This window comes from Pseudochaenichthys georgianus, unplaced genomic scaffold (genome assembly GCF_902827115.2).
Source record: "Pseudochaenichthys georgianus unplaced genomic scaffold, fPseGeo1.2 scaffold_536_arrow_ctg1, whole genome shotgun sequence".
Taxonomy (NCBI): domain Eukaryota; kingdom Metazoa; phylum Chordata; class Actinopteri; order Perciformes; family Channichthyidae; genus Pseudochaenichthys; species Pseudochaenichthys georgianus.
In genome coordinates, this window is record NW_027263097.1 from 52,731 (window position 1) to 65,601 (window position 12,871).

Consider the following 12,871-nt stretch of genomic DNA (forward strand, 5'->3'; position numbering starts at 1 on the left):
CCCGCATTGACGTCACTTCCGGCTTCCCCAAAAACTTCAAAATGAGTCGAAGGAATTTCCCCGCGATGTTCGAAATTATTGATATTTAACGAAACGGTATCGCTTTTTCTTTTTAAACTGACGGTTCGAGATTACTAGTAGCCCAATATTTCATTGCACAACAGTTGTTGGGATGGTGTCACAGGCTCTTTAAGGCCCTGACACACCAACCCGATTTTGGGAGTCAGAGGCCGTCAGAGGCTGTCGGGCATTCGCGGCGCCGTAGTCAGGTTGGTGTGTCCCGCACCGTCGACCGTGACACGCCTTATTTGGACTGCCAGACCCGATGCATGGCCGATTCAACATGTTGAATCGGCCATGCATCGGGTCTGGCAGTCGGACCAAATAATCACTCTGATTGGCTGTTCAGCTAGCAAATCAGTGCATGAGAAGCGAAGCGGAAGTGAGGGACGTAAACAAACGATTTAAGAAGGCACACACAGACTGCTATTCATTTTCATCTCATCATGGCGATCTGGAATGATGCAAACGAAGACCTGCTCATCACCTTGATCCAGGAGAGGCCAGCTCTGTATGATATTACGGAGAAAAGATACTCTTCTTCTTCTCTGTCTTGCGGTTGTTGCCTCTTTTGAATGACGAATACACACTACCGCCGCCTGCTGGTAAGGAGAGTTATTGCCACTCACGCACTGAAGTCGGTGCGGTGTGTTCCCGTGCGACACATGGCCAAAACGCAGGAGAACACGGCCAGGCAACAGCCGACTTCAGCGTCGGCTAGTCCTCTGGTGACTGCTTGGTGTGTCAGGGCCTTTACACACGGCTAACCGCTGATCACAGCAGAAAACAAGTTCACACCATGCCGAGCGACATTACGCAATAAGCAGCAGAAGATCAAATGAATATGAAATGGTCTACTCACCGCCATTACAGCTTGAGACTCCGTTCCCTGTTGTATACAATCCCCTTAACAAACTGTTTTAAGTAGTTCAACTAGTGGTCTATACAGTAATACACGCTATAGATGGTAGCATTAAAGTGCAACATTTAAAACAATATAAATGTAAAACTGATTTTGTTGGCGGGAGAACCTGGCCCTATCATAGACGTGTTACAAGTGGTTACAGTACAGGAGTTAGTCCATGTCCAGCTAGCAGGTAACACACCGGACACACTTGGCAAAACTAAGATAAAGTACTATACAAATACATTATCTGCATTACCGCTGGTGTGTCGCACGTTTACATACATTATACATCCCAATACTTCAATCCATATTTTCATAACTTAGGTCATAAAACACAACCTGAATGCGGCACGGTCTTATAGGCGATACCTTTACCCCCTCTGCGTTCCACCTGTGGGACCCCTGAGCTGCAGGCTGTGCCTTTGTGAACTTTACTCCTTGTAACTATAATTTCACCTAATAAATATTAAAGTTTGCATTGCAAATGGAAATATGTTGGAGAATTACATTTTTAAACACCGAAAAATACAAAGTGCTTTTGCAATATAATGCAGTGTCATGTCCATTACCAGGCAATATATGACTGTGGGCCCCACAATATGGCAACAGTATGATGAGAAGCTCCAACAGAGAGTAGCTAATAAAACCCAGGACACTGAACAAAACTATGGAGTGACAGAGACTACACAATTTCCATTGTAATTATATTTCGCTTTTCTACAAAAAATCTCATCACTAATGTCAGTTTATGTTGCATACTAACCGTTTCCCACAAGATTTTGAGAACATATGGAAAGTGGACCTCTGACTCTCTTGGGGTATCCAAGGGCACGATCCCCATTAAGGAAACAAAACACAAGGACTTTTTCTGAGTGTTCTGCTCCCCATAATAATCAATCAATCAATGTTTATTTACATAGCCCAATATCACAAATGTTACATTTGTCCCAGTGGTCTTCACAGTGTGTACAGAATATCAGTATGACAATACGACACCCTCTGTCCTTAGACCCTCACATCGTACAAGGAAAAACTTCCAAAGAAAACCCAGTTTAAAGGGAAAAATGGGAGAAACCTCAGGGAGAGCAACAGAGGAGGGATCCCTCTCCCAGGACGGACAGACGTGCAATAGATGCCGTGTGTAAATTGAAAAGATAATACATTTGCAACATAGGTAGTCCAAATGTTTGGAAATGCATGTGTGTATAATAGGAAGATGAATCCACGAGGATATCCATCCAGGACCTATGATCCAGGACCACAGCCACGACTCAAGATCCAGCGCTCGCGATCCAGGACACAGGACCGCAGGATCATCCATGACTCCGGATCCCAGCGTATATAGACACCAAAAAGAAAGACATTTGGGGAAGCTGGGTTAATCGGAACATGAGTGTACACGGGTATAGACAGAGAGAAGGAAGAAGTAAGATGTCCCCCGACAAACTAAGCCTATATCAGCAAAACTAGGGGCTGAATCTAATCAGCCCTAACTATAAGCTTTATCAAAAAGGAAGGTCTTAAGCGCACTCTTAAAAACGGATAGGGTGTCTGCCGCCCGAACACAAACTGGAAGCTGATTCCACAAATGTGGAGCTTGATAAGAAAAGGCTCTGGCTCCCATTGTACTTTTAAAGATTCTAGGAACAACCAACAACCCTGCATTCTTGGAACGCAATGCCCTAGTAGGACAGTAGGGTATAATGAGTTCTTTAAGGTAAGATGGCGCCTGCCCATTAAGGGCTTTGTAGGCGAGAAGAAGAATTTTAAATTCTATCCTGTGTTCTATAGGGAGCCAGTGTAAGGCAGCCAGAACAGGAGTAATGTGGTCCCTTTTCCTAACTCTGGTTAGTACACGAGCCGCAGCATTTTGAATCAGCTGAAGCGACTTGATTGACTTCTTAGTACTCCCTGATAATAGAGAGTTACAATAATCCAGCCTAGAAGTAACAAATGCATGGACTAGTTTCTCTGCATCGTTTTGAGGCAAGATATGCCTGATTTTTGCAATGTTACGTAGATGGAAGTAGGCGGTCCTTGAAATTGATTTTATGTGGGCGTTAAAGGATAAATCCTGATCAAATATAACACCAAGATTCCTTACAGTCTCACTGGAGGCCAAATTAATGCCATCCATAGTTAGTATGTCTTTAGATAATTTGTTTCGTAGATTCTTCGGGCCAAGTACAATAACTTCAGTTTTGGTCGTGTTTAACATCAAAAAGTTTAAGGTCATCCACGTTTTAAGTCCTTAAGGCAGTCTTGAATTTTATTTAGATGATTAATTTCATCAGGCTTGATTGATAAATATAGTTGAGTATCATCTGCATAACAATGAAAGTTTACAGAATGATTCCTTATAATATTGCCTAACGGAAGCATATATAATGTGAACAAAATAGGTCCGAGCACTGAGCCCTGTGGCACTCCATGGCTAACTTTGGTTTGCGTGGAAGATTCATGGTTAACACGTACAAACTGAGAGCGTTCAGATAGATAGGACCTAAACCAGCCTAAAGCAGTTCCCTGTATGCCAACTAAGTGCTCTAGTCTTTGCAATAGGATATCATGGTCGATAGTATCAAATGCAGCACTGAGATCGAGCAAAACAAGAATAGAGACAAGTCCCTTGTCTGAGGCTATTAGAATATCATTTGTGACTTTAACCAGAGCTGTCTCTGTGCTATGATGTGTTCTAAAGCCAGACTGAAAATCTTCAAATAAATCATTGTTTTTTAAGTAATCACACAACTGTTTTGCGACCGCTTTCTCAAGAATTTTTGAGAGGAACGGAAGATTAGAAATAGGTCTATAGTTGGCTAAAACCTCTGGATCGAGGTTGTGCTTTTTAAGAAGCGGTTTTATCACTGCTACTTTGAATGATTGTGGAACATAGCCTGATAATAAAGACATATTCATAATATTTAATAAAGAAGTGCTAATTAATGGAAAAACTTCCTTCAACAGCTTAGTTGGAATTGGGTCTAACATGCACGTTGATGGTTTAGAAGAGAGAATCATTGAATGCAACTGTTCAAGGTCAATGGCCGAAAAGCACCCCAGCCCACCATCCAGTGCAATATTAGAACCCACGACTCCGGGAGCTGTTGATAACACTATACCGGTCGAAGGCAAGAGGTCACTAATCCTGTCTCTAAGAGTAACAATTTTATCGTTAAAAAAGCACATAAAATCATTACTACTGAGTGCTAAGGGAATAGAAGGCTCAATGGAGCTGTGGCTCTCTGTCAGCCTGGCTACAGTGCTGAAAAGAAATCTTGCATTATTCTTATTCTCATCTATTAATGAAGAGTAGTAGGCTGCTCTCGCTTTACGCAGTGCTTTCTTATATTCATTGAGTGTAATATGCCAAATTAAACGAGATTCTTCAAGTTTAGTGGAACGCCATATCCTTTCAAGTTGTCTAGACTTTTGCTTTATTTTGCGGGTTTCTGCATTATGCCATGGAGCTAATCTATGTTGTTTTATTTTCTTCTTTTTCAAAGGAGCAACAGAGTCTAATTTTATTCGCAGCGCATCTATAGCACTATCAACAACATGATCAATTTGGGGTGGTGTACATTTTGTATAAGTTTCCTCCCCTACATGCAGACATGCTATCGAGTTAAGTATTGGTTGAATCTCTTCCTTAAATGTGGCTATAGCACTAACAGATAGGTTTCTGCTGCAAGAGCTTTTGACTAATGCTTTGTAGTCTAGTAACAGTACTTCAAAAGTTACTAAGAAATGGTCGGATAAAGCAGGATTATGCGGTTCGACTAATAGTTGCTCAATTTCAATACCATAAGTCAGAACAAGGTCGAGAGTGTGATTATAACAGTGGGTTGGTTTATTTACACTCTGACAGAAACCAACAGAATCTAATATAGAGTTAAATGCACAGTAAGGCTATTTTTATCATCGTCAACATGAATATTAAAGTCACCTACGATAATTACTTTGTCTGTTTTAAGAACCAAAGTTGATAAAAACTCAGAGAATTCTGATAAGAATTCTGAATAAGGACCTGGTGCACGATACACTGTAACAAATAAGATTGGCTGCAAAGTTTTCCAGGTCGGATGCGTAAGACTAAAAACGAGGCTTTCAAAAGAGGTATAATTACATTTTGGTTTAGTATTGATAAGTAAACTTGAGTCAAAGATTGCTGCAACTCCACCTCCTCGGCCCGTGCCTCGGGCAATATGAGTGTTGACATGGCTGGGTGGAGTGGCCTCATTTATGCTGACATATTCTTCATGTCTCAACCAAGTTTCAGTGAGACAGCATATATCAATATTATAATCTGATATTAAATCATTTACCAATATTGCTTTAGATGCTAGAGATCTTATGTTTAAGAGACCACATTTAATCTTCCTGTTTTGTTGCACTGTAGTAGTTGTTACATTTACTTTTATTAGGTTATTATGTATGACACCTCTATTAGGTTTACCTTAAATTGTCCTTGGGCAGACACACACACCGCTAATATTGGGTATTTTATTGGGTTCGGGATTCCTATGGGTGACTGCCTAGGAGAGAGCGCAGAGAAGCGTGTAAGACTGCGACTCTGCCTCCTGGTCTCAACTCCAGTTTGTCATGGATTACGTCCACAAAGCCCTGAAATGTTTGCCGAAATGAGATCTGCACCTTTCAAAGTAGGGTGAATGCCGTCTCTCTTAATCAGACCAGGTTTTCCCCAGAAGGCTGTCCAATTATTTACGAAGCCCACATTGTTTGCTGGGCACCACCAAGACAACCAGCGCTGAAATGATGACATGCGGCTATACATGTCATCATTGATCAGATTGGGGAGGGGACCAGAGAAGATTACGGTGTCCGACATTGTTTTAGCATAACTACACACAGTGTTGGGAAAGTTCACTTTCTACATGAACTAGTTCAGTTCACAGTTCACATATTTTAAAATGAACTAGTTCAGTTCATAGTTCATAATTCAAAATGTTGAACTAAAGTTCATGGTTTCAAAAATGAACTAATTTATAGTTTATAGTTCTTTTTTCAATACGTTGCTGCGAGCTATTATTTGTCTCCTGTACGATGTTAATGGGCCATTGCAATGTTTACAATATCCTCAGAGGGCCGTACAAGTTATTGACCTCTGCTTAAAAAAACTAAAATCACAGCCCATTCATTTCATTCTGTGCAAAGAAAAAGCAACCTCCTAATCCAGATATCTCACCATGACTCGCGTATGCATGCACGTGCAGGGTGTGGCGTGACCACCAACACAGAAAGATATGGACACAAGATGTGTGCAAATGTATTTAGTTTCCTATCCATGTGAACATGGTTTAAGTGGGGGGGACCTAACCTCCTCTAGAGGGGTCCGGGGGGCATGCTCCCCTGGGAAGATTTGTTGCACTTTGAGAGCAACATTAGGAGATCTATGGACACATCTCTCAACACCCAAACACAACTGTAAGCAGATTTTCTTTTAATGTATGGATATTTGACAAATCACTCCCCTTTCAAACTGTATTCTTCTTTATTAATAACTGTCATATAGTATTTTATACCTGTTTACTTTATTCTCTTATTTTTTTTATAACTTTAAAAATGATCATATAAAGATGTGCCTTTACCTCACTGGTTGTAGACAAAGCTTCTTATATTCGTTAGCATAGCTAGCTTACCAGATGCTAATGATAACAACACAGTTATTGACTGTCTGATCAGAATGACAGATGAGCAGATCGCCACTGGGCTTTCAACTAAAGACACAGACACGCAGAAACTGCGGCATGTGTATGGACTTATCGGTACTGCAATTTCTGAAGTGCTGGAGTGGCGTTCTGGTGCTCTCCGTCAGAACTGCACCCCTGTCAGTCAAGACATATACCACGTGATGACACGTGAGCTCGTGTTGTGTTCAAGGACCCCTGACCTTGGCCAGGAAAAACAGGCACTCGCTTGTTTAATTTTTTTGCGGTCTAGATTTCTTTCATTTTTTTATTTTTGCGTGTTTATAAATTACCTCGAGGGCCGTAACCAAATTGTCTCGCGGGCCGTATACGGACGGAGGCCGGAGGTTCCCCACCCCTGCCATAGAGTCTCACTCTGAGCGAGTGCTGCTGCAGCTGCTCTCGCTTCGTCCATACTAATTCATTCATTCATTCATTCAATGCTCGCCGGTTCCGCGGTTCCACATTGTTTGTTGTGAGGAGTCTGATATATTTAGTTATATTTATATTTAGTGCGATAGCCAGGGGTGACAGGCGCGTACCGTCACAGGCAGCTTGCTGTTGCCAGATTGGGTGGTTTTCCGCATTATTTTTGAAGCCTGTTTACGGTGTGTTTTAACTGGGTTTTCGGCTGAAAGGCATATGAAATCTGGCACACTTTTGAACGCCGTTATAATACAGTGCTGAGAATGAACGCACTTTTGAACGCCGTTATACAGCGCTGAGAATGAACGCGTTCTCAATTACGTTCATCTAGCGGAAATACAGTACGTTCAGTTCACGTTCGCCCAAAATATGAACGCGTTCATGAACGATCGTTCATTGAACGCGTTCAGGTACATCACTGACTACACACCGACTCCACATTAAACGAACATCATTACCACCGACGTGAATAACAATCCTACTGTATTTACGTTTATCTTTAGCCAGCAGTTTAAGATGCGCCTCAACGTCGCCCGCTCTGGCCCCCGGAATGCATGTGACTGTGGAGGCTTCGGTCTCTAAATTCACGTGTCTCATAATAGAGCTACCAATAACCAGAGTTGGCTTCTCAGCGGGTGTCTCGCTGAGTGGGGAATATCTGTTAGATACGTGAACGGGTTGGTGGGGACCTGCGGGTTTCGCGTTATGCCCCTTCTGAACAGTCACCCAGCCTCCCTGCTGCTCGGGAGTTGCCGGGGGACGGCTAAGAGGAGCTACATTTTGCCGGTCCGCAAATGCTAACATGGGCTTTACTTTAGCTGAGTTACTTTCTAAGATGCGGAGCCGGGCTTCTATGGCTATTTAATAACTATTTCCTTGTCTTTGCTTTTATTGTATCAGGTTTTTAAACAACATACCTATCACTGTAGCGAGTGGTAAGTCTTGTTATTTTTGACTTGCCATGCTTTCACAATGATTCATATAGGGTGTGGATTTAGGGTGTGGATTTAGTTTCTCTTGCCAAAAGTCAACAGTACTCACTGTGTGGTGGCCCAGTCGGTATCATGCAGGTGGTGGCACAGTGCACACGTTGATCAGTGTGTTTGTCTTGGATGTTTCCCTGAAACCCGGCCTGGACAACTTGTAGATACAGACATAATGTGTTACTTCATGCTGACTGTTTAAAGGTCACGCCCTGAAACGCTTCCATTGGACTCCTTTGTTTACTTTTGTAACATAGTGATATCACTAAGAAACACATGAGTTTCTATTGGCTAGCGCTCCAAAACATTATTTGATAGGCTGAGGAGCAGGACATAAGCGGTTGACCAATCACAACAGAGCCAGCCAGCTAACCAATCAGAGCAGACTGGGCTCTGGTTTCAGACAGAGGGTGAAAAGAGGTGCTGCAGCACAAGCAGTGTGAGAAAAATAAAGAGCTTTGTGAACATTAAAGCCTGGCGACATGTCACGGTAGAAGGAAAACAAATCTAATTATAAAACCTGAAAGGAGCTCCTTCAGTAACTATTATGTGTCACAGATGTCGTACTAGCTTACAGCCCTGGTCATAGATTTGCAAAACCTGAATAGCCTGTGTGTCAAGATTGAGGCTTTAAGAGCAACGACAACAGTTTGCAGTAATAACAACACGCGTTGTACTTAAGCTTTAGAGAATTTAGTTCCAGCATGATTTCAGACATTTTCAGTTTGACAAAACTCTCACACTACAAATGAATTAATAAAGAAACCTTTTTTGTATTTTTCTATAGAACAGGACAGAAGGCCGCCACACAATGCACCAGGAGGATATAAGCCAAATAGGAAAGGAAACCAGAAGCCATCAGAGAAATCAAATCAGAGTCACACACAGCCTTATCAAAATGACTTGTAATGTGGAGATTATTGATCATCATGTCACATGGCAGGGAAGGGCACTATTGTGAGGCTTAAATACATGGCAGACACACACATCCACAGAGCCAGCATTCGGTGATAGGTACTGTATATTTTTAAATGAGAATATGTGTATGTGTAAATGATTACATTGTAATGAACACCACATTTCAAAGCCATTCAACTCAACCTGTGGTGAAATGTAAATGATATTCCGCTATTCCAATGTCAGTGTGAGCCTCTGGCTGCTGGGACATCTACCTAGAGATCATAGCAGCAGTCATTTTTAATACATCCACTTAAAACACAGACACATGTGGCTTATATTTGAAAATATTTATGGGAATGTCTTTCAATTAAAAAGATCATTACATTCAGTTCAGTGAAAATCCATTTCACCAAATCCTATTTTTGTAAACAGCTATGATTACATGATTGTTACCAATAAAAGCTTGTTTTCTCCCAGAAACAGTTCCTTTGTGTTCTCACTCCTGTTCAGCAGAGGCCACGTAAGGCTTGCTCTTAAGAATACATCTTAGTCAAGGTGAAATAAATGGCACATTCTTATCAGCCTTTACGGTTCTCTTTTTGACACATATTGGACCTCAGAAAATATAAGCATATTCAAATATATATTAATTATTAACGAAAGCAATTTGTAACACAGTGAATTTTTCCTTGATGAATGGATTCTATATAAATACTGCTATATCGGCCAAGATTTAACAAATAATGAACTGAAAGGTTTGAATTGGAAACGTATACAAACATCAGTCTCAACCCATAACAAGAGAACAAGGGAACGTCTTTAGCCACGCCAGCAAGCTTGTGAGGTGTCAGTATACGCCTGGAAACAGGTGTTGGATGGTTTGAAGATGAAAAGAACAGCTTGCAATTGTTAATCCTTTCCACAAACATGTCATCGTGGTATCACAAAAAAGCTGTGTCTTTACATAAGTCAAAAAGGTTACCCTCCACTTTCATCAGACCAAAGCTTCGCCCATCCAGGCGCATCAACTGACATGTTTGACACATTATGGCTTTATCAAGTATCAGTGCAAAATATAATGATCAAACTAAAGCCTACTTACACATCTAGCAGACATTGAGCAACATTACATTAAAGTAATGTTTTTGACAACCTGAAAAACTGCAATTTTCTCTCTTTTTGTAACTCAGTTTGGGTCTGTAGCATCTCCCGGGAAAATGTCTCGCTATTTTGCCACTAAGCTAGCACACTAGCTAGGTGCTGCTTTGTCTGTGTGCCATGTGTGCAGGGCAGGGAACATACAGTGGGGGTTATCGGAGCTTGTTATGCTGAAAACAGATTTCTGCTGCTGCTGAAAACAAGAGTGATGACATTCAACCAAAACAGGGAGGCCAAAAGCAAACCTATGAACTGAAAGATGCTAATCTTAGGGGAGTTGGTGAAAGTTCTCTGGGTCTGACACCAGTGACCCATTTCACGTGGTCATTTTATAAGATAAAAATATGTATTAGTGCATGTTGAGCTCAAAACCATTGGTGTTAAGGTCTGATTAAGGCGGTAAGCTAGCAGCCTGTGCTGTCATACATACAGTAAATGTATTAGACTGATAGTGAGCATGTTAGCGCTAATGCTATCTAACATTAGTCTCCAACTACATCTTAAAGGAATGGTATGCTCATGACACTCATTTTTAAATAATTATCATCCGATAAAACAGACCAGTCTTTTTTTTTTTTTTTTTAATCCGATGACATTATCAGTGATTTTAAACTGATTATATACCGAAATAACATCAACACTGTGGGCGCCGCCATTTTCCGGACGTGACGTAATCCATGCGTTTGGTTTTCGAGGACACGTTGATCTCCATGTTATTTACTGTAGTTTCTCTCTTCAAATATGCCTCACTGTATCGCGAAATATTGCCACAATCTGATAGGAACAATCCACGGAATGCTCGGTTCCATCTGTTGCCAAAAGGTAAGCGTAAGAAGTACATTCGGAGGCAGTGGCTAGCGAAATGTGGCCGGCCCGAACCGAGAGATTCACAGGCTCATGTATGCAGCGAACATTTCAAATTTCCGGACGACTACTCTGAGAGTATGATCAAACATAACATGGGATTTATGGAACAACCATTACTCAATGGAGATGCAGTACCATCGGTCTTTCTGGTGTCATCACCGACCAGGACACCAGTGAGAAATCGCCTCTGCAAGTGTGAAGCGACGGAGGAGCAGAAGTAGTGCTCGGAGTAAGAATAAGGTATGTTATAGCGCATTTCCATTGCAGCGGCTAGTCCCGTTTTAACGTCCTTTAGCGTCCAGGCCAGGACAGTTTTTGGTGGCCTTTCCATATAGCGTAGTACCGGCTAGTGTGTATTTCCCCCCAGTTTTTTCAGGCCCCATAAAATCGTGATTCTATGGCCAGGGACAACGAAGCTGAGTATGCTAAACTATAGAGAGGGAATCGCTAGCAAGGGTGGTACTACATGCATACATATAGTATCTTATATCATCTTCCCATTATACACACATGCATTTCCAAACATTTGGATACCTATGTTGCAAATGTATTATCTTTTCAATTTACACACGGCATCTATTGCACGTCTGTCCGTCCTGGGAGAGGGATCCCTCCTCTGTTGCTCTCCCTGAGGTTTCTCCCATGTCCCCTTTTAACTGTGGGTTTTCTTCGGAAGTTTTTCCTTGTACAATGTGAGGGTTTACGGACAGAGGGTGTCGTATTGTCATACTGATAAAACATCAAAACTTCTTCCTCTGCTGACGAGTCCGAACTCAAATATTCAGCCATGTTTCCGTGTGTTGACAAAGTGAACGCATGGATGACGTCACGACCATCACGTGACTACTGAAAATGGCAAAAAATGGCGGCGGCCAGACGGAATATAAAGGTTTTGATAAAAAAGAGCTATAAAATCATTATTTACCGGGGAATATCGCTGATTTCTTCAGGGTATGGTTTAAACATAATGTTTCACTAAATACTGAAGTTTTGATTAATTATCTAATGAGTGGACCATTCCTTTAAAAGGTGGGGTAGGTAAGTTTCAGAAACCGGCTCGAGATACACTTTTTGTTATATTCCATGGAATGCTCTTAACATCCCGATAGCAATGAATATCTGAAGTGCTTTGACAAAAAATCCATAAAAAATGTCATCTGTAGAAGCCGTAATACTGTAAAAAGTACAACCAATCCGTTTAGCCGGGCCGGCTAAAATAACTGGATAGCATACCTGCCTGTCAGCCTTCCATCAGGGCACAAACTTATCTCGTGCCCTCATTGGTCATGTGCACGTTCGTGTGTGTTGGAGGAGGGGCTCTGTAAGGAAGTGGCAGATTTTCTCCGGTTGTGTATTTTCAAATTCTAGCGATCTCGAGCCGGTTTCTCAAACTTACCTACCCCACCTTTAAGATGAGAGAAATTACATCTAGAACTGTTTTCGTAAAGCACATTCTTGACCTATTAGTGGCTTTAACTAAATACTGAGTACAACACAATCATTAGGATTCATTCTCAGAGGACCAGCAATATCTGTACAAATGTGCATCCAACAATTATCGACAGAACGATGCTGCTAGCGTGGCTAACAACCTGCCAATAAACCCCAGTTACATTTAAGCTAACTCAGTGCAACACAACACACACAACTCTGGTAAACACGGATGATACGGTAAAAGGTTATACAGGTGTCCTTGAGCAATAAGACATTCATCAAACACATATAGGGTGATGAAACCATGGGGCTTGGTTACCTGCCAAGGAGGTGCATATTAAAAAGCATAAGCATCACACAGCCAACAACTGATCCCTGTTCAGCTTCACGTGCAGCAAGTTAGCTTCAGGTTAACAAGAGAGCAGTAA

General features: G+C 41.6%; 1 protein-coding gene across 5 annotated transcripts in view; it reads left to right on the plus strand.

Annotated features, from left to right (window-relative positions):
- The window catches only part of LOC117443100 (E3 ubiquitin/ISG15 ligase TRIM25-like), a 29,109-nt gene that overhangs the window by 11,006 nt on the left and 5,232 nt on the right, over nt 1–12,871 (plus strand). For 3 of the 5 annotated variants that reach the window (XM_034079039.1, XM_034079040.1, XM_034079041.2), the window contains exon 8: nt 8,872–9,464. The exons of the other annotated variants lie outside the window; for them this stretch is intronic. In XM_034079039.1, the coding sequence (XP_033934930.1) occupies nt 8,872–8,993 (122 nt within the window). In that variant the 3' untranslated portion in view covers nt 8,994–9,464. Of the gene's footprint in view, nt 1–8,871; nt 9,465–12,871 lie in introns of those variants that run through there. 5 annotated transcript variants of the gene reach the window in all.